Below are 22,835 nucleotides of genomic sequence, written 5' to 3'. Positions count from 1 at the left end.
GTGGTAACATGTTTTGGGGAGTCAGTTATGAGTATTCGGTCATTATCAGAAACTCCAAGCATCCTAAAGAGAGGGGTTTTATAATTAAATTTTATCTCTTATAAAAAGAGATAAAATCATGCATAGCAAATTCTATGGGGATTTGGATGACATTTTCTAATCTCAAAATCTTTCAGGAACTTCTTTTCATCTCCATAGTATTTTTCATAAATTTCATTTTTAGCTTTTATTGCCTTAACTAGTAGCTTTTACATTTTGGACTCAGAAAGGGATTTCTGACTCCGTGGGGAATTATTTTTGAAACTCAACAATGTTTGAGATTGTAGATAAAATGTCACACTTTAAAAACCCCATTCCAGGTTCGGCTGCCCCGTGACTGACTGGGCTTTGAAATGAACAAGAATATGATAAGGAGAGCAAGCACAAAGGGATTTAGGCTTACAGAAACGTTTTTACCATTTGATCATTTGGGCGAGTTTGTAAAATACATTAGAATCTTTTCCATCTGTAGATACTCAGTTAATATACACTTGAAATGTCCTTGGCAGAATTATGTGTGATGCTCACTCATGACTGAGAAAACTAAAATAAATAGATGACAATATTTCTTCGTTAGGTCACCTCTACAGAATATGTCTTTCTCTAGTACCCTCATTAGAAAAACAGGGAAGGCTTTTGTATCTGCCTACAAGAAGATGCCTTGCAGAAGAAAATAAAGGAGAAAGAAAGAAGAAAGAGGGGTAGAATGAGAAGGAGAAAGAGGATGACTCTCTAATCTTTTTTGAGACCAACTCAGATAAGCAAAGCTAGCCATTAGTTAAATATATATATGGCTTTATATCTATGTTCTGGGCAAAGATTTAGAAACCTTCCCAAGCCAACGTCTGGGAAGACAGAGGGCTAGAGGATCATTAATTCTTATCTTGAACTCTGGTATCAGTTTCAGTTGTACAAGTTTTTTAATGAATGGGCTTCTGGTACTTTCAAATATATTTCTCAAAAAATTATAACTGCCTTAAATAACTTTATAACAGGTCCAAAAGGATTAATGTTTTTACAAAACAAGGCTGGAAAATGTAGTTTAGGTTTCAAGAGAAATTACCACTGGGATTCTTAAACAAGAAAACAAAGCAAAACAAAACAAAAACTTGTCCTAATGGCTTGCTCCTGGACAAAAGCCCCACTGTTGTTATTCTAATGCAAGATCTGCAGGCTCCTGGTAAAGTAGGCATTTCAGTTTTAACTCTCAAAAGTATCTTATTGCTTTCCAAGGACCTCTTTCACCCAGTTCCCAGAAGAAGTGGACTTTAATGGAACTCATGAATGCCCAAATTCCAGACCACAACTTTCTTATCTACAGGCTCAAAACTTATTTCTACTTGGCTGCCTCAATTTTATCACCTATTTATCTTCTTCTCCTCATTAACTCAGTGTAGTGAATTTCAGATTGATTCTTGGATGAACTGATTTGATAAATTATTTCATACTAAGATATGATAGATTTTGGTGGACAAAATCTCTCCAAGAGGGACTAGTCCTATAAGAGAAAAGGAGAGGTAGGTAACCCAAATTGAAGTCCATGTAATTAATGTATTAGTAGAACATTTATTAGACGTGTATGGAAGACATCTCAGGGGATGTAGAGGCAGTCTGTGTCTCACATGGGCTGAGACTTTGCAAAGGGAACCAATTGGAAACACATTTACTATTTTTCAAAGAACTCTTTTTGCTTGGATCTATCTCTTCTAAAAAGTAAGTAATGCAAATTACTGAAAGTCAAGAGGTACTTTTACTCCAGAGCCATATATTCAAAATGTAATTGTGATAAGGAGTACAAAAAGCCCAAATTGCCAGAGAACTGCAAGGGTAATTGTATTACGGAAAAGTTAATCTTTATTTAACTTTCCTAAACCATGTACTCATAGCACTGAAAACTGTCATAACTTCCCTGGTTCAGAGTAAGTGGATTATTTATTTGTGATAATGGGCACATATGCTCATTAACATGCTGTTATAAACAGCTGCATTAAATGTATTATGTGTTCTGTGACATAAATAAGGTGCTCAACATGAAGTTGTGTTTAAAATATGGGCCCCAGGAAGAACAAAAAAGCAATAAGTGCTTTTTAATATAGTTGCCTGGTCTTGAATTCTAAATTTATCTCTCCCTTATTAATGCTACCTGTATGGAAATTGTGTGTGTTATTCTAGTGAAATATCTTGACATTCAACGACATTAGTACTTCATTCTGCTTTCTCATCCTGAATGTAGCTCTAAGCAGGTGTTGTTAGCTTGTTTTTCTTTTCTGGAAGAAGAGGAGGCTGTAAACGTGGAAGAGGCGTTTAGAGCATAATCAGCTTCCTCCATAAGCTTAGAGCAGGGTTCAAATGATGAATGTCTTCCACCTATTCTAGTACCCAATGTGTCCAACAAGATGTTAAATTTAAAGATCATTCAGTTCAATTCTCTCATGTTACAGACGAGGGAACTGAGGTTCTAAGGACTTACAAGAACCCTTGTAAGTCACTTATCTTTAAGTAATAAAGCTAGGACTGGGGGCCAGAAATCCAGACTCTCAATTTGATATAATTTCCACTAGAACAGGCAGTACTATAATTGGGTGCTGTTATGGTTTGGATATAAGGTGTCCCTCCAAATTTCCTCTGTTAACACAGAAATGTCTGGAATTAAAATGATTTAATTGTGAGAGCTTAACGTAATTAGTCCATCCCGATTTGAGTGGACTGACTGGGTGGTGACTATTGCCAGCTGAGGCGTGACTGGAGGAGGTGACCACTGGGCTGTGCCCTGGAAGGTTATATCTTCCCTGTGTTCCCTTCCCCCTCCTCCCCTCTCTGCTTTCTGGATGTCATGAATGGAACCTCACTTTTTCACCATGACCTTGTGCCATGATGTCTTGTCTCACTTTGGGCCCAGAGCAAGGCTTTAGAAACAACAAGCCCCAAATAAACTCTCCCTTCTCCAAGTTGGTCTTGTCAGATATTTTGGTCATAGTGACTCAAACCTAAGTGATGCAGGTGGGGACACAGAAAGGATCTGTGGGGAGAAGGCCAGTCTGGTGTCATTTGGAATCTTTACCAATATAATTTACCCAAGGATTAAATACTCTGTTATTTAACACTTGGTGGAGAGTAAAGTTCTAGGTGCTTTTTTTGGGGGCAAGTGGCAGAGTTGGATAGAATAAGTAAGTGACAATGAATGATAGAAGATGGAAAGTTTTTACAAAGTACCACTAAAGTGCTCCTATTACAGAAAAATTAAGTATGCTACTGAAACTGAGGTTGTAATTCTGAGAATAATGAGGCTAAAACTTAGTTTAGTGGGTATTTTAAATGAAATGAAATGCTGGTTCAAAAGAATAAAGGACCCATATAGGAAAATGTCCATTGCTTCTACTGTTTCACACCAGGTAGTTTGAAAGAAAATGGGATTAAACAGTGGCAAAAAAAATCATTAGACAGTACAAATGATTAAATATTGAAAACAAGATTCTAATGAACATTGTTGAATCTTTAGTCTTAGAGATTGTTCAAAATGAAATTGGAAGTGCTTGAATGGTTTGGGTATACACCTGTCTGAGTAAAATCTCAGCCCAGTGACTTCCTGAGATCATTTCAAAGTCTTCAATTTAACAACCAAGTGTTAAAACACAACACTAGCAGTCTCAAAATGAATATACTTTATACTTGCTTCAATAATTCAATATTCTTAAATGATTTTTCTATTCCTCCTATTGATTCTTTATGTTCATTTCTATTTATGAATAAAACCTACCTGATGAAATCCCACCAACTCTGGGGTTTGAGACAGGATGACAAGTTCATAGTTAGCTGCAGCAACTTAGCAAGTTGCTTAACCCTAAGCAAATTAAAGAGAACCTGTCTCAAAATAAAAAATTCAAAGGGCTGGAGAAGTGGCTCAGTGGTGAAGTGAGTTCAGTCACTGGGTTCAGTCTACACTAAGCTATCCATGTCCATTGGAAACATTTGGATGGAAATGAAGACTTAGCAGGGATTTTAGATAGTAGTTTTATTTGCTTCTGGAAGTGGGATTTACTATTTTAAAATCCATCTGGACATTGTTCTAAATAACTCTGCTCACACTATTGAGTTGATTTTTAATTTTATGAAACACTATATCTGAGTGGCTTTTTAAAAAACTGAATAGATACTTCACCTTAAGGAAAAGGTAGAAATAGTCCCCTGAATCTTCACCACAGTACTGCTGACTGTTGATATTTAATAGTCTCTGATTTAATTTGGAAAAGATTCATTATTTATGTCTAAATTTTCAAGAACTGACTGATATGGGATGATGGCCATATCTGGGATTTTTGAATTCTTAATTTCTCATAGTATTTGGGGGGCCAATTTTTTTTTTTTCATTCATTGTGGCCATAGTGCTAAATCTTTTGTTTTACATGCTATCCCTGATTTTAAGTTTATTTATTCAAGGAAACTTTTCAAATGCTTCAACTGTTTTGAAAATATTTTTTTTAAAGAAAAGGAATTTAACTATCAGACTTTTTACATGAACATATTTCCCTGTGCTCTTTCATTGCAGGTTTCCAAATTAAATCTTTCACTTCCCTGCGCTTCCTATCAGAACCTGCCGATGCTGTCACCATGAGGGGAGGAAATGTCCTCCTGAACTGCTCTGCAGAGTCCGATCGAGGAGTCCCCATCATCAAGTGGAAGAAAGATGGCATCCACCTAGCCTTGGGAATGGATGACAGGAAGCAGCAGCTTCCCAACGGGTCTCTGTTGATACAGAACATACTTCATTCCAGACACCACAAGCCCGATGAGGGACTTTACCAATGTGAGGCGTCCTTGGGAGAGACTGGGTCAATTATTAGTCGGATAGCAAAAGTTGCAGTAGCAGGTAAGTGGGTCCTTTATTTTCCTTTTTCTATGCTATCTTTGTATTTATTTGAGGGGGGCAATAAGAAAATAATATTTGTAGAAATAATGTACATTTATTTTTTTAATTGAAAAGCAATTTTTATATGCTAAGTGAAGTTTTTGATATATGTAAACATTGTAAAATAATTATATCAAGCTAATTAGTATATGCATCCACCACCTCACATTTTTATCCTTGTTTTTTTCTGTGGTTAGAATGTTTAAAATGACTATTTTGCAAAATTTATATCTATATCTATATCTATATATCTATATATCTATATATCTATATATCTATCTATCTATATATATATATATATATGTATAAAATGTGGTCATCAATCTATGCAATAGATCTGAAGAATGTATTCCTTTTATCTAACGGAAACCATGTACTTTTCAACAGACATCTCCCCACTTCCTTCCCCTCTACCCTCCAAGCCTCTGGTAAATAGTATTCTGTGCTCCAGTTTTTGGATTCCATGTATAAGTGAAACCATACAGCCTTTGTCTTTTTGTGCCTAGTTTGCCAGGCTCACCCATGTCGTCAAAATATTAGGATTTTCTTTTATAAAGATTGAACAATATTCTAGCAGATATACATAAATCTATATAAATATATACATGTATATGTCATATGCATATGCAGTGCGTTTTCTTTATCATTTCATCCATTGATGTTACTTAGATTGATTCTGAATCTTCGCTATTGTGCATAATACTTCAATGAACATTGGAGTATAGATACTCCTTTGTTATTTTGATTTTATTTTTTTGGATACCTATACTTACTAAGTAGTAATATAGCTGCATCATTCAGTTTACCTATTTTCAGTTTTTTTGAGGGACCTCTATGCTGTTTTCCATAATGGCTGTACTAATTTACTTTCCCCATCAGCAATGTGCATTGTTAAGACAAAGAAAGGATGTAAAGATTCATGTCTCATGGTCTCAACTGATTTTTGTCCTGAAATTAGCTTGGAAAACAGTTGAAAGACCTTAATAATCAACATAGTATTATGAAATTTTTTAAAGAAACCAACCTGGCTTATGTTGATTCACTGCTTACGTATATGGAAGGGCTTTTTGAATAGAAAAAAGTAATTTCCTAATTAATTCCTTTTTACTAATATTGACCTTTTATATGGTATAAGTTACAACATGAGAAATAAAAATTTCTATTTGTTTTTCCATATCTTGATTCTTGGCCACATGTTGGCTCAATGGCTGGATGATAACCTCAGTATATTTCTTTCATCTGGATATATTGAAGGCATGTAGACTCTGGGAGAACAGTGGAATATTCTGGAATCCATGGCATTGCTATGTCTGCTCTATTATTTCGATCAGAAGGCAACTCATAATTAATTCTTTTGGCCCTTGCAGTGTTAGAACTACAGGGAAAGGAAAAGGATTTTTGCTTTTACTTGTTTCTATTATGATTCAACCAAATGTTGAGCTGTGATATATTTTTTTAAATTTGATATGGAACATTAAACAAAGCCAACAGATCCAACCTGAAATAAATTTAAACCATCAAATGGGTAAACAGATTTGAAGGACTATTTCCAAACTTAATCTTTAATTCTTCATTAAAAAAAATGAGCCAATAGGCTCTTAGTTAGCCTTTTAATCCTTTCCCAGATCTCATTCAGTCCAGTTTCCTCCTGTAGAATGGTCAGTGTGAGAACTCATTTTCAACAATAATAGCAACTGGGAAAATGAGACAGGACCCCCACGCATACATGTGCTTGTGTGCACACATACTCATGCACTCTTCCATGTTGGTTCAAGCCAATTGAAATCCTGGAAAGATGCTGTAAGAACTATAACACATACATATTCCATCAGCCCTTGAACTCAGCTTCACAACCCCATTGTGTGTGTGTTTGTGTGTCCAATTTCTTTTCTCCTCCAAGGACTCTGTTTAGACTGTTCCCTCAAAATTCCTACATTGAATTTCCAGCTCCCAATGTGATCATATTAGGAGGTGGGGTCTTTGGAAATGGTTAAGGGATGAATGTGATTAGGACCCTTATACAGAGGAATTCAGAGAGTTCCATCACTCTTTATCACGTGAGAATACAACAAGAAGTCAGCCGTCTGCAACCCAAAGAGTCCTGACCACAAACCCATCCTGCTGCACCCTAATCTCAGCCTTCCAGCCACTAGAACTGTAAGAAATGAAATTCTCTTTTTTATAGGCCACGTAGTCTATGGTACTTTGTCCTAGCAGCCAAACTAACAAAGGCAGACTCTTTCATATCCATTTATCCTAGAGATTTCCTCAGTAAAGATGTCCTGGTGATAGGGTCCTCACCCACAGGTAGAGTAGCCAACCATTCTGATTTACCCTGAGTTTACCATTTGAAAAGTTCCCTGTCCTAAGAAGCCCTTCATTGCTAGCTAAAACTAGAATGTTTGGCACCCTACCTAGAGGTAACCCTGCCTGCTTTAACAATGACAGACTGAAGAGACAAGTAAGGTGACATCCTGATCATGAAAACGAGATCTTAAGCCACCTGGGGACTTGTGAGTGATGGGTGTCTGAAATATGATTAATGAGTATCAAGTATAGAGAGGACTGAAAGTTGATGATAATTATGACTGATTAAGAGGACTAAGTAGAACAAGTGCTGAGGATCAGGCAAAGCTGCATGCCTAGAATGCTTCAGATGGGGTGGAAAGGGCATAATTTGACTTTCCGTCACTTGGGAATTTCTGGATTTACAGATCTCCCCCATCAGTTGTCTATAACCAAAGTTGCTCTGCTTATTCAAATGAATCAAGCTGGCATTTTGATGCCCTATTACAAAAGGCATCTGCATCTGCCCTGTTAATGAAAATGGCCTGATATGTTGCAGTTTCAGTTTTTCTACCATCTAGATTCACTTTTATGTCTTCTCTGTTTCAATGGTGAAATGAAGAACGATTCCTTCCCTGTGAGATATTAAAATAAAGTAGCTTTGACTTTAGTATTCTGCACAAGGATAAGCTCACGGATTCAGTCATTGAGTTGCAATCTAATATTAGATTGTATCATTTCAAAGCAATAAGGCTGTTCACAGCATTTTAAACACTTACCATGCTGTTTGGCAACACAGAATACATCAATGTTATGTCTGCTGAGGTTAAGATTGCCAAACCACTAGAATTCACAAGGGGCATATATCTTCCGTGTAATAAAGACCATGGACCTGATTTAATCTCATTTTTAAAGCATTAGTAGTCAATAAACCAGTCACTACTAAAAGGTAACAGTCTGCTTTGCTTGGGTAAAAAAAAAAATGTTCTCTAACCTCAGGTGTAGTGGCAGTGTAGTGCCCGTTTGATACAACGCCCCTCTTCCACTTTTGCTTTCTCAATGTGTCTTGATAAAAAGAAATGTAGCAGAGGAAATCTTTTAACAGGCAGAATATTTTATGCAATGGTTTCGCCATGTGTCACTCATCCTATTTTCTAGGAACTTCTCAAGTACTCTTTAAACCCTGAGTGCACACTTGGCTTAAGAGGGAAGGAGAGTGGGAAAGATAATGGTTTGGATATGAGGGATCCCCCCAAAGCTCCTGTGTGAATGCAGGAATATTTGGAGGAGAAACAATGACATCATGAGAGCTGCAATCTAATCAGTTCATCCTAGTTTGAATTAACTGGGTGGTAACTGTAGGCAGGTGGAGTACGGCTGGAGCAGGTGGGTTATCTTCCCAGTGGCCTCTTCCCCTCTCTCTGCTTCCTGGCCACTAGTAGGTGGCAGTGCTCCCCAAACATGGCTTTCCACCATGGTTTTCTGACACCTCTGACCCAGAGCAGTGGAGTTACTCAAACCTGGACTGAACCTCTGAAAGCCTGAGCCAACATAAATTTTTTCCTCCTCTAAGTTGTCCTCATTGGGACTTTTGGACACAGGGACAAATCGCTGACTAATACACCATCCAATAAGTTGTTAAAAGTCACAGTGCAACACGTTAATGACCATGAGTATTTCTAGTAATTTTGAGTTCAATTAGTAAAGAATTCCTGGGCTATCAAATATGCATTTGAAAGCAATTTCACCAGTACTGGCTGACACTTGAAAATTTCATTTTTATCCAGTAAGTTTTAATCTAAATTGTTGAGGTCTTTCCTGCCATGTATATATCTCTGTTTAGGCATAAGATTGATTTTGAAGAGAAGCAAAATACACTTTGTTATCTATAATGCTTCTTCAACCACATTCTCTACTCTGTACTTAATAAAGCACCTTAATGTTTAATAACAGATATTTATCTTGCCAATGAAAACATAAGGCTTTATGCCATATATGGAGAGCTCTGTCCTTGTCATCCCCTCTTTCCTTCTTTTCTTCCTCCTCTTTCCCCACTCTTTCTTCTATATTGGATTTGACCAGATTAAGCTGTCCTATATCTGGGCATATATAAATATACTCACGGTGGATTGTGTTAGATTGCTTTATATCTCAGGAGTCTAAAATTAAATGATTAAGGACTTTGGGTTGGTAAATGGACTAATGGACTGTGCTGGAACATTGCATCTGACCATGTCCATCTTCCTTGCTCCAGATATTTCCATCTCTCCAAGCCACTGGATTCTCTTTTCTTCAATATACAAAATAATAACCAACCTCTTAAGGCTGTAATGATTTTTAAATGGAACATAGTTCTATGGAGCAAGAGTACTGTAAATAAACATAGTAGTGGTTATTTTAGCATTATTACAGTATTTACTAGTCGGAATTAACAAATTTTAATGTTCCCATGTGATTGTGGAAAATACTTCTTTTTCATTTTGGTGGGGGAATGAAATATAGGTTACAAATACTGAACCTTAAATTTTGTAATCTTGGATCAGTTATCTGCCTTTGTGATCTCTGAACACAAAGTGACAAACCCTAACTTAGTTTTCAAGAAGTTGAAGGCTACAGTTCAAGAAGTATTTAAATCCCTCTGACTGAAAGATTCATTTTTGATGAGTTGATCTATGATCATATCCCTGCAGTCAGTATTATTTGTGTTGACAAGATCAGGAGTTCTAGGTAGAGCAAGTACTGCAGTCATCCCTGATAGAGATTCTTAGCCATCTTCTAGTTCTCTTTAATGCCTTTTCAACTGAAAAATATTCACTGAGGTAGGGTTCATGAGACTTTGTGTAGACTGGGAGTTTCACAAATTGTCCCCTTCCTCTAGGAAAAAAAATGACATTATTATGGTTTGGGTTAAAATTATCCCCCCCAGAACTCATGTTTTGAAGCCTTGGCCTCCAGTTCAGCAATTTTCAGATATAGGGCTTTTAGGAAATGCTTGGATCTTGAGGGATTTAATTCCATCAGTGTATTAATACATTGACCAATTTTTAACTTGAATGGACTATTGGGAGGTGGTAGGAACTATAGGATGTGGAACCTAATTGAAGGGAACAGGTTCTTGGGGACATTCCATTGGAGACTATATCTTGTCCTGCCCTTTCTCTCTCCACACTTCCTGGCTACCATTCTGTCATTAGCTTTCCTCCACTATACCCTTCTGCCATGATGTTCTGCCTCATCTCAGGCATAAAGTAATGAAACCAACCAGTCAAGGACTGAGACCACAAAATTGTGACCAAAATAAATCCTTCCCCTGTTAAGTTGCTTTTCTTGGATATTGTGCCACAGTGGCAAAAGCTGATTAACACAGATATCAATGTGAAAGAAAACCAAATGGAACAAAGCTCTCTGAATAGTCTTGAAAGACCCATTTATTCCATTTTACGTGATATAACAAGAACACACCTGTCAACCCATCCACACACTTACTTACTCATTTAATTACTTGCACACATGCTTCACCCACAGGCTCTGAGGGACACAATTGGAACCTAGTGTGGCTTCTGCTTATCCTTACTCTTCTGGGAAAACAGTGGGAAGATCCCTTTTTAAGTAAAGTGACAATGACTGCAAGGCACATTATGGAGAACTTGTGTCCAGGTAGCTTTGTCCTCTGTTAATTTTTGAGTATTTACATCTCAGCATTAAAACCACACTGACTTGCATTTTGTGTTTCTTTAAAAAGTAAGTCTCCATGCATTATCTCATAATGCTCAAAAAAGTTCAGAGCAGAGGGGAAGTTAACAGCAGAAGGGAAGCAGGTAGGTGATGTTCTATAAGCAGAAACTAGAACTTAGATTGCCCAAGGCTGGATGCACAATATTCTCATCACTTAGTTTCTCAATCTAAGGACATTGGGTAATTTCCCGTTCAGTCATCTGTCAATCACCTATTTAAAATCAATTAAACTCTCTAAAATGTAACTAAGGGAAAAGAATAATGACAACAATAATTGATTTTACTTATTAGTTTAGTTCATTGAAAAATATTAATTCTATGGGGAAATTATAGTATTTGAATGTTTTCTTTTGGGATGAGAAGACTTAGCTTTGATAGCTGTATGTTCAATAATGACAAATGATACATCTCTACTGAAAAATTGTGAACATATAATTTTTAAAACAAACTCATAAATAGTCTTCTAGGAATACATTTAGTTTTTTTTTTAAATCTTTTTAAGTGGTTTTTATAAATCAGGACAAGTTTTAAAAGGCCAACTAAATTGCATTTACTTGAGTTGTTATTTCATGCAGAGCTTATGTTTTTTTTTCTTCCCTGTTACAATAGATGTTTCAAGATGCAAATTGTGGCACTGTGCTTTTAAATAACGCAGGCATTGTAATTAAAATTCCCCTGTGTTTTTTAAAAAAATAATTAGTTACTTGAGGAGTTGTTTCAGTGAATTCCCTTCCAGAATGCCTCCCATTTAAATGAGTTATGAAATAATTAGTGAAAGCATATTATGGTGAGAGAAGCCAGAATGAAGCATTTTGTGAAATGATAACCTGACCTTTACGTTCTTACTTAAAAGGAAGCAGAAAAAGGAGCTTGTCTGAAAGGAAAGGAGAATAAACGACATCGCCTCGGGTCACTCAAATGTTTTATAAAGGAAACAGCAAGAAAAATGCTCATATTCCTTCTCTCTACAGGAGCAAATATAAGAATCTTGCCTAGAAGGTCAAGTTCATCCATTGACGCAGTTTGGAAAATGTATCCCAGGGCTCTTGAATACTCTGAAAATTCTATTTTGGGAAGGTTCAGTTACAGAGCAAAGCTTTCCATTTTACACTGATAGGAATATTGTTTATTTTCAGATGATGAGCAGGAAAATAAATTGTTCTGACTCCACATCTCTTAATGTTCTTAATTATCTCTATTTAGCTAAATGTTCCTATTGTTTTGTTGTTAAAACATGAAGGAAAGAAAATATAAGGAAGAAATGTGGCATTATGTATAAAGGTTGTATGTGTGCTGATCTTATTTTCCTTGAATTTTATTGCCAGATAAAACTGTGATAATCACTAACATGCCTCCTTTGCCTACTCACCCACATACCCCCACTCCTTCAACTTAAATAATTGCATTTTAAAGGGTAGGGATTTAGTTGCCTTCTTCCTAAATCAATTAACGCTGCAAAAAAAAATTAGAATAGAAATATATGTATTACTGAAAAATATTCAGAGTGGAAAGACATCTTCTACATTATAAAAATTACAATAGAGAACTTGACAGGGCTTTTTATAGTAGAAACATCAACAAAATAAGTTTTTTAAAAATCTTCCAACCTTTCATTTCCTTTTCTTTATTGTGAATTCTAGTTCATGTGACAATGGGAATAGCTAATTATTCACTCCAATTTTAATCAGTATCTTAAGAGCACTGTTCTTTTATTCATCCCTTCAGCTATCCACAGTGTGGGTTTTGCTGGTACTGTCATGAACATTGAAGAGTAATATCTAAAATAATTCTGTGATAGTAACCAAACTATTTTGAGTTCTAGAAGACCCCCCTGGAATGCAAAAGCTTGATTTTCTTGATAAAGGTGAGGCTAGCTAAGATTTAAGTCATAATAATGTAGCAGAGAAAAAGTAACATCTTTCCCTGACCTATCAGAAGGTCAGGACTGACACCCCTATGAGGAAAGACAGATGACCAAGAGAAAAGCACAGCAGATTTATTTAACCAGAGTCTTACTTGGCAAAGGAGCCTGCAGAAATGAAGACCCAAAGACCTGGGTGTGGGAGAGAAGGACTGCATTTTAAATCTGATGAGGAAATGAATAGTTGTATTGAAATATGATCTGCTTCAGTGATACAATGGTAATAATCCAGAGAGAACGTAGTAAAACCTGTTTACTTGGATTCCTTTCTGTGTATCTGTATCACATTTCTTCCCCCCCCCCCCAGATATTGGGGCAGGATACCTATCACATGAGGGTCTTATAACCTTTATTGAGGGGAGGTAGGTCAGAGAACTCTTTTATGCATAGATCTCACAAAGAGAGAGGTCAGAGAATGACCTCCAAGATGCCATATTTTGGGGTACTGTATCCTGTACCCTATCAATAAATAGGAAGATTAGGTAGCATAATTGCAAATCTCTGATGAAATTATGAATGATTATAAATTTAATAAGGCATTTTTACTTTTATGAACCTATCTCTGTTACTGATTTTTTTCCCATTACACTTTTTATGTACATAGTAAAATGTACTACTTAAATTTAATATTATATGGAAAACTTTGAATTCAGATATTTATATTGCATACAGATTTTTTTCTACAAATTAAGAAGACATCCAAACCTAGAGAATGTTCTAGAATAAGTAATAAACTAGTTATATAAAATTATGGAAAATATCATTGTATCTAGTACCTAAATCATCTTAATCTTTTCCTATCATGATCAGCAGCATATATAGGTGAAAGTACTGGATACAAATAGTGACAGAGGTACTTACTTCCTGATGAGAAATTATTGTTTTTAATAGCCTAATTTTATATTTATAATCTGTCTATGTAATCCATAATAAGCAAACTAGCCAATTGTTCATTTATCTCATAATTATTAAACATCTATTATTTAGTGGAGATAAGAGCCACCTATTTGCTGAAGCAGCCACATATTCTTTAATGCAGCAAAAAAATTGTGTTTGACCTGGAATTATGAGTTTAGCATTAAAAAAATAAAATAGTTACAACTATTTTTGACAGCAGTTAAATAACTACAATAGGTCACCAACTTATCTTCTTATTTTATAATTTGCTGAAAATGAACACACACAGAAATGTGAGTCCCAGTCTGATAGCCAAAAGTTGTTTGGAACATTACTGTTACAATACAAAACCTGAGTTCAGAGGCCAAAGCCTTCTCCACTGAAAAGCTTGATATAAAATTTTCTCCCAGATGGGTATGGTATACACACCTATTATCTCAGTGGCTCAGGAAACTGAGGCAGGAGGTTTGCAAGTTCAAAGCCAGTCTCACCAACTTAGTGAGGCCCTAAGCAACTTAGCAAGAACCTGTCTCAAAATAAAATATTAAAAGAGAAGGAGGATATGGCTCAATGGATAAGCATCACTGAGTTCAATCCATTCCAAAAAATAGAAGAAGAAGAAAATCTCTCCCAGCATCTGAGCAGCAGCTATTTGTACACAAAATTTATTCTAGGTTCTTATCTGAGGCTTTTCTCTAAATGCAACTCGGGCATGGGAGGCACCTGCTCTAAGTGGGCCATATGGAGTTCTGGAGCTCCATTTCTGGAGGGCAGTTAAGCACCAAGTTTCTGCCTCGCTCAGAATCTCAGTGGGCTGGAGTCAGAGTAACTGTATTTAAATTGTTTGATAGATGTCAGTATTTGGGGGTTATGAAAGCATAAGACGGTTTGTGTTTTATCATCTGTATATTTTCCATTATGATGGCTAAATGATTGGGTTTACTCTATTTCCATCCTCACCCAAATCACCCAAAGACATTTAGAAATACAGAAAACAGACACACACACCTCCCTCACCTTTCCATTTAAATGGCTCTTTCTACCTAAGCCTCTATATCTTAAATCTATTGATAAACTCCACAACTCTGAAACCTACCCTTTGATTTACAACCACTGCACTATTATTTGTTCTATTACACTTATTTTTCAAAATCACTTTTTATGAAAAAAAGAAAGGAAAAGAAAATCAGTTTCATTGTAACCCTGAGGCTTCACTACCCTTACAGAGGAGGACATATTAGGTTTGTTAACTGAGATTCCACCTGGAACATTTCTCCAATGAGAAGCCTATTTAAGACAGTGTGTTAAAGATTAATAAAGCCTAGACAGCTTCAACATTAAATTTCAGTGCTGGTTGATTTTATTGGATTGGATTTTTGTGGCCCCTCTTGCAAGGGAATTCGTCTATAAAGGCTAGAACATGACAAAAAAAAAAAAAAAACAATTAGTATTTTTTTGATCCAGGCAGTACTTTTAGAAGTCACTTTAGGTTCTACAGTGTATTGGACTCTTTATAAACTAACATTGTGGCTTTATCTCCAAGCCTTTTTGCATTTGAGACCCTGCCCAGGAAGTACCTAGGTTTGAAGAATTCAACTGTGAATTGCTTTGTTGTCTGAAAACCAGAAGCCAGAATTGTTTTACTGCCATTAACTGGGTGAATAGAGCTGGCTTCTCCCCTAACTTGCAAATGTCATTGAAATCTGTTGCTTATTCCCATATGAGTACTGATGAGTTGACCTGCTAATGAACAGCACAAGTTTTGCTGGGGAGAATCTTACATATACAACAATCTAGAGAACTGCATCTTATCAGAGTCCTGCATTTTCCTGTAGTGATGTGATTCTCTTCTGCTTTCTGTTAAAGGAAGTTTTTTTGTAGTATCACTCCATGAACGCACTTGAGGTTGAGAGGACCCTTAGGTCTACACTGAAATTTCCCAGGCTCTAGTTACTGTCAACATGGCATTGAGTCCTATTAACAAACCATAGAAGAACGGAAGCCTCTCCTGTTGGCCTAAAGGACCTCCAGTCTGGCTTCTGATGGTACCTCTGGCCTCAATTTAATGTAATCAAATCCACACAACTCTTCAGCTTTTGTAGCAATCTGCTAAACCATTCCTTTGCCCACTTCATTCTATGTGTAGTACTTTCTAACCCATCATTCTAATTCCTGCTTCCCCCCCACACACAAAAAATACTCAGTCTTATACAGCCCATTTTCTAGAATCTTTAACTGGCTCCCTAGGCAAGGAAGGGTGCCATCTCTGTGCTCATATTAACTGTGCTTTCCCCTGTCAACATGTATCCTTATAATACTTACACAATTCCTCAGCTGGTCCATGACGCCCTGAAGATACAGACCACAGTACCTCTGTCTTAGCTTCTCTAGGTGGAATGGCTCTTTGGAACCTTGATAGTTGAATGGTACCATGTGGGGTTTAGGAACCTGGCCTTCACAGCCACACAGAGAGGACTTCAGAACCTATCTCTAGCCACTTGAACCACATATGGATATGTCCTAGACCCAGTTTCCTGTTAGGTGGGTTTGTGGTGGCTAAGAGAACAAAGCACCAGGTAACCACCTACAGAACCACCTGTCAATCATCGCGGTCTCCTGACTAATCCTGGATCTCAGCAAGCTCCCCTAGGACAAGGTACTCTAAAAACCTCCCTTTCCTGTCCCAAGCCCTCCCTTCCTGCCCTAAGCCCAATAAAAATTCCAATCCAGCTGAGACTGCGTGATTCCCAGGACTCGCTCTGTTGGATTGGAGGGTCTCACCTGGGAGCAAATCTCAATAGAGCCTTGTTCAGGAGCAAATCTCTATAAAGCCTTGTTCAACAGCCCTTTTAATCTGCCTCCTTTTGGTCACTGGTGCCTGACCTTACATTTCCCATCTGCCAAATGCAGATTGGGATCATGTCTACCTTGTAAGGTTGTCTTGACCATAAGTAATACTTAGTAATGGGCCTGGAAAAGAGTAACAGTTCAATACATGAAGCTTCATGAATAATAGAGAATTAGAACAGTATTGAAGTCACTGGTAGCAAATGGGATGAGGGAAGCCCCAGAAAGAAGTGCTGTTTTCCTAAGCGGACACAACTCCTGTTTCCTGCTTCTCCATCGCTGGCCTGTTACCGATGCAGTGTCTGGTTCTTCCCTGGTCAGAGGGACCTTGTGTAAACACGTGGTGTTACACAAGCCTCTGAAAAGGTTTCGACACCAACACCTCCATCTGAAAAGATCAGGATTAATAAAATAACAAGTATGCTAGCAAGTCCCTGCATAATATTCAGCACACCACTTAATTCTCACTTGGTGAAAGTCAGATGTAAGTTTGCCTTACTGTGGCTTTGAAGAGCTTCCTCTTCACCCGCAAACCTCAGAACTATCTTCTGCTTCCAGAAAGTCAAGTGAACTATAGGTTGACTGATGACAGAAACTGACCTCTCATGTACCATGGAAGGAAATCATCATTAAAAACATAAAGATATTACTAGGGTTAAACAATTTAGGTCAATGATGAATTAGATTAATAGGTGTTTTCATATAAAACTTAATTACTTATAACTGACATAGCGAATTATTCCTCATTTTATTCTTGCTGTCCACTTGTATTAAAAAAATGCAAGCAGTCATCCCATTTTGCCAGAGGATCTAAATTTGCTTTTCCCAACAAAGTTTTATTCCCCCCTCTTGCTCCATTTGTGTAAATATCTGTAACGTAAATGTTTCTCCCTTAAAAGGCTTCTTAAAAGTCTTTTCCTAGGAAATATTTTCATGATCAACATTATTTACCTTGCCTGTGTAGTTATGTAAATAATTTCAGGCTTTTCTCCACCAGAATTCATATAACTTAACCTATCTTTAGAAAACATGAGTAAGATTGCAAAATACTGCTGCCCCAATAAGCATTTTAGACTTTGGAAAGAAAATGTGAGTACAGGGTTTGAGAATGTGTGTGAGACCCGGTGACAATAACAAGGATGTTTATAAATGAAACACACTACAAATGGCACCAGAGTTTGGAGGAGGAAAGCAATTTGGCAAAGTAAAAATGTTAAATGTTTTAATTTTCTTCCATGCCAGTAGAATCTTGTAAAACAAGGTGACATATTAAATTTTCTATACTACAGTGGCTCCAAGAGCCTGTCAACATTTTCATTATAAACTCTATTTTCAGAGCTTTATAACTCAGCTTTAAGAATTCACTCTGGCCTGACATTTGGAGTGCGAGGTCTTACCTGGGGAACATGTGTTTCACATGCTTTAAAAATTATGAGTTTATCCATTTCTCAGTTTATCGTGAGTAACCTTTTCATACATTTCACTTGGTTTCTGGGCCTCAGAATTGGAGGTAAAGGGCTTACATGGGGTAGGTCGCCCTTGGGGGCAAAATGTACAAATGTGGGCAACTCAGGGCAGGGCTGCCCATCTTCATTACTGGGTCTCATAGTCACAGGAATCACTCAGTCAGTCATAGAGAAAGCAGGAGTTTTGTTACACAGCCCTCAGTGTTTTGGACTGACTTTGTGCTAACTAAGGGGCATACTACACCAAATCTCTATAGAAAAAGTCCTTGATTGTTGGGTGATTTCTTAGTCTCAAACTGTCTGTTTTAACATTTGTATCATCTTGTAGATGAAATAAGATCTTTACCCCAAGTTTCCTAACAGTCACTCTGATCTTGCTTGTTTGCTGTTGCTCTTCCTGTGTGTGTCTGTATACCTGAGCTCTTATTTCTCCCCTTCCTACCATACTTTTTAGTCAATATTACGAAAAAATACAGAAACTTTTTTTTACACATTTTACTTTGGAATATCTAAAGATAAATTTCCTGAAGAATTATTTTGTGGAAGGCAATTAGAGAAGAACGGGGAGAAAAGAAGGAAGTCACAGATGGGAAAGATACATTACTATGTACTACCAGGTCTTGAAATATCTTGAAGACTCACTATCTAGAATAGGTAACCCAAAGCCTCAAATGTGGACTGTCTGAAAAGATGTGGAGTTTCTTCATAGAAGATGTGGTAAAGAATCAACTTTTCTAGGTTTGTTTGGGATATTTCTAGGAAATAACCATTTTCTGGTATGTGTTAAACATTATTTAACTCTACCAAGTTGCATAATATTGTCCTGTGGATGCAATATTCACCAAAATGTGACAAATACCCAGTGTAGAATCCCATCACTTGTTTCTATTTTATGAAGTCCAACATTGTGCCATTTACAAAAAGAAAAGAAACATATTATTTATTTTCCTCATGACTACTGTGCAGACAATGTTCCTCAAGAGACTGAGGTTTAAAGGATTTGCTAAATCAATGTCCATGGTAGGTTTAGAACATGAGTCTGAAGACTCCATACCCTTTTCTCTAATCTACAAAGCTATTCTTTACATGAACAAGGATATCTGTTTCTGTCTTTAAATTTATGTTAGGATCATGCAAAACCTAACCTTGTAAGTGGTTTATGTTTTTCAGTGGAAAATATTAGGGTATGAAGACCTTCAAATTGGAAAAAAAAAAAAAAAGAAGTATGAAAAGGCTTGAGGTCTCAAAGTAAAATAAGTTTAAATCAAGAAACATTGAAAAATAAAAAGAAATCAATTTCTTTCTCCATTTTTCTCACTTCATTGTCACCTTTTTCTCCTCCCTTCCTGTTAGTCCCATTGTAGTGAATGGCTTCCTACCCATCCATTTGCCGGCTAGAAACCAGTACAATGCAATCTCTCCCTCTCCCCTTCCCCACTATGACATTGTGAGCAAGTAACAAAGTGTGTCTGGTCTCTATAGAGAATTTTTTATTTTATTTGTTATTAAATTGTTTAAAATGTATTTTATTGACACATAATATTTGTACATATTTATGAAATATAGTAAATAACTCCATACATATATGCATTGTATGATGTTCATCAAGTCAGGGTAATTAGTATTCCATCTCCTCAAACATTAAGCATTTCTATGGGTTAAGGGTCTTTGAAATTAGTTTGCAATATATCATATATTGTTTCAGGCTATAGTTACCCTAGTGTGATATAGAACACCCATTTCTCCCATCTTATTGTGTTCTAGTACCCATTTACCTAACCTCTCTTCTTCTCCCTATTGCCTTCCCAATCTCTGAAGACCACTGTTCCACTGTCTTCGTCTGTGAAAATGATTATTTTAGCTTCTGTAAATGAGTGAGAACATGTATCATTTGTCTTTTTGTGCCTTAGTTATCTTACTTAACCTGATGTCCTTCAGTTGCATCCATGTTAATGAAAATGAAAACATTTCATTCATTTTATAGTTAAATGATATTCCATGTGTATGTATACACCATATTTTCTTTATCCACTCATCTGTTGATGAACAATAAGATCGTTTCCGCATCCAACTGAATGGTGCTGAAACAGACATGGAGCATAGCTGTCTTTTGGCTTGAATGACTTCATTCCCTTTGGGTATACACCCAGTAATGTGATTTCTGGGTCATATGGTAGTTCTATTTTTAGGTCTTTAGGAATCTCCACACTGTTTTCCATAGTGGCTATACTAATTTACTTTTCCACCAACAGTGGATGAGAGTTCTCTTTTCTCTATAACCCCTGCAGTACCTATCATTTTGATAATAACCACTTCAATTGAGCTAATGTGGGGTTGCATCTCCTTGATGATTAGTGATTGTGGTATTGAACACTGCAGGCCATTTTTGTATCTTCTTTTGAGAAGTATCTATGTGATTTTTTTTAGCCCATTTTCATAATCAGATTTTTTTTTCTGTTGAGTTCCTTATATAATCTGTACATGAAAGCCTTGTCAGATAAATAGTTTGCAAATATTTTCTCTCTTTTTACTGCCATGTTTTCACATTAATGGTGGTTTGTTTCCTTGTGGTATAGCTTTTTAGTTAGATATTACCCTATTTTGCCTATTTTTTTATTCTTACCATCTATGCTTTTGGGGTTTTATTCAAAAAATAAATGTCTTGAAGTTTTTCCAATATGTCTTCTAGTAATTTCATAGTTTTGGGTGTTACATGTATTTAGGTCTTTGATCTACTTTGAGTTGATTTCTGTATATGGTAAGAGATAGGGATATAGGGATCTAGTTCCATTCTTTTTCATATGTTTATTCAAATTTCCAGCACTATTTAAAGAACAGAAAACTCTCTTCTTTCTGCAATGTATATTCTGTGCTTTATCAAAACTATGTTGAGTATATGTGGATTGATTTCTGTGCTCTCTATTTTGTTTGGTCTAAATTTTTAATTCATTTGAATAAAAAACAAAGAACATGGTTACTGTATAATATAATAAGAATATATTTAGTTTTGTGAAAAACTGTTAAACTTCCTTCTAGAGTGACTGGACCATTTTGAATTACCACTAGCAATTGAAAGTTCTTCTTGCTCATTCTTGCCAACACTTAATGTGTTCAACATCCTGGATTTTGGCCATTCTAATAGGTGTATAGTGGTATTTCATTGCTACTTTAATTTGCAATTCCCTAAAGACAGTTGTTGAGTATCTTTCCATATTTTTATATGCCATCTGTGTAACTTCTATTCAGGTCTTTGAACCATATTCTTTATTAAATTATACATTTTCCTTTTGTTGAGTTTTAATTATTTTTGTATATATTGTGTGATAGTCTTTTATCAGATATGTCTTTTGTAATTGTTATATCTCAGTCTGTGTTTTTTTCTCATTCTTTTAACTATGTCTTTCCTAGAAGGGAAGGGTTTTTCATTTTAATGAAGTTCTTCATTCTATCAATAATTCCTTTCATGGATGGTGTCTTTGATCCTGCATATAAAAAGTCTTCTCCATACCCAATATCACTTAGAATTCCTCTTTGTCTTTTAGGAGTTTTATTATTTCACATTTTACCTTTAGAATTTTGATCCACTTTGAGTTAATTTTTGTGAAGAGTGTAAGATCTATGTCTAGATTAATATTTTTTGTCTGTGGATGCCCAGTTGTTCCATCACCATTTGTTGCAAAGACTCTTTCTCAGTAATATTGCCTTTGCTCCTTTGTCAAAGATCAGTTGACTTTATCTACAAAACAGTTTTAGTGTGCTTATTTCTTTTTGTGTCTATTATTACCATTGAAATAGAAGCTGATATCATCTCTTGCCTGCTTTTCCTACAATGATCTATTAATTAGCTTGCAATCTATTTCATCACAGAGGCTAGAGTTGTCTTTTAAAAATGTTTGAAGCTGTTGAATGATTTCCAACTGATTTTAGAACAAATATAAAGCTTTAGTTTCATTGAAAATTTCTGCATAATCCGACTTCTCTCACCAACCCTTCTCCCCCTTTCTCTCCCTTTCCTCCACTAATAACTTTATTCCTGCCAATTTGGGTTTAGCTAATTCCTCTGTGTTCATTCTTTTGAGCTCTGTTTAGGTGTCACTTGCCCTAGGATATCCTGTTGAATTTTCAGCTCTTATTCCTAACGAGTCTCATATACTATGTCTTTAGTGTCCTTCTTAACAATTACCAATTATAATTTTATTACTATTTGTCTAGCCTTTGCCTCCAGAACAGGGCTGAGTGCTTCCTGGGTGCAGGAGAAACCATTCCTGAGAAACTCATTGCTGAATTCACCGTGAGCAGAATATTGCAGTGTCTGTGTGTTCTACTGGGCTTGTTTACAGTAACTGAACTTAAATCATTTATAAGGGTTTGGAATGGAAATACATAGCAGGAGAGTTGAGGGTTAAATTCAAGATTACTAGAGCCCAGAACTTTTCTGTTTATCGGAAATCATGTAATCAAATCACCAGTCAACTGACTTTAGTCACCAGTGCAGGACCGACTTAAAGATCAGGGATTTGGAAAGCCATAGGATAATAAATTTGGAAAAGATAAATGTCAGGACTCTTATAATGATGTTAAACCCAGAGCCTTTTATTTAGGATTCAACCATCTTCCTTCTTCATCCACCACATCCTATAGTCCAGAGCTCATTTTGTTCCTTGTAGATGATTTCTGACATGCCCAGGAAGATAAGACCATTAGTGTTCTTGTTCTCTCCTTTCTATGGGGACTCTAC

At 36.3% G+C, this 22,835-nt stretch overlaps 1 protein-coding gene across 3 annotated transcripts in view; it reads left to right on the top strand.

The window, feature by feature from the left end:
- Dcc (DCC netrin 1 receptor) overlaps nt 1–22,835 on the top strand; it is a 1,055,962-nt gene that overhangs the window by 369,262 nt on the left and 663,865 nt on the right. For all 3 annotated transcript variants that reach the window (XM_048806205.1, XM_048806204.1, XM_015482370.2), the window contains exon 2: nt 4,586–4,906. In XM_048806205.1, coding sequence (XP_048662162.1) covers nt 4,586–4,906 — 321 coding nt within the window. The remainder of the gene's footprint in view (nt 1–4,585; nt 4,907–22,835) is intronic.

This window comes from Marmota marmota, unplaced genomic scaffold (genome assembly GCF_001458135.2).
Source record: "Marmota marmota marmota unplaced genomic scaffold, marMar, whole genome shotgun sequence".
Lineage (NCBI taxonomy): Eukaryota > Metazoa > Chordata > Mammalia > Rodentia > Sciuridae > Marmota > Marmota marmota.
Note: the sequence above shows the minus strand (reverse complement) of the source record. Positions and strands in the feature narration are given on the sequence as shown.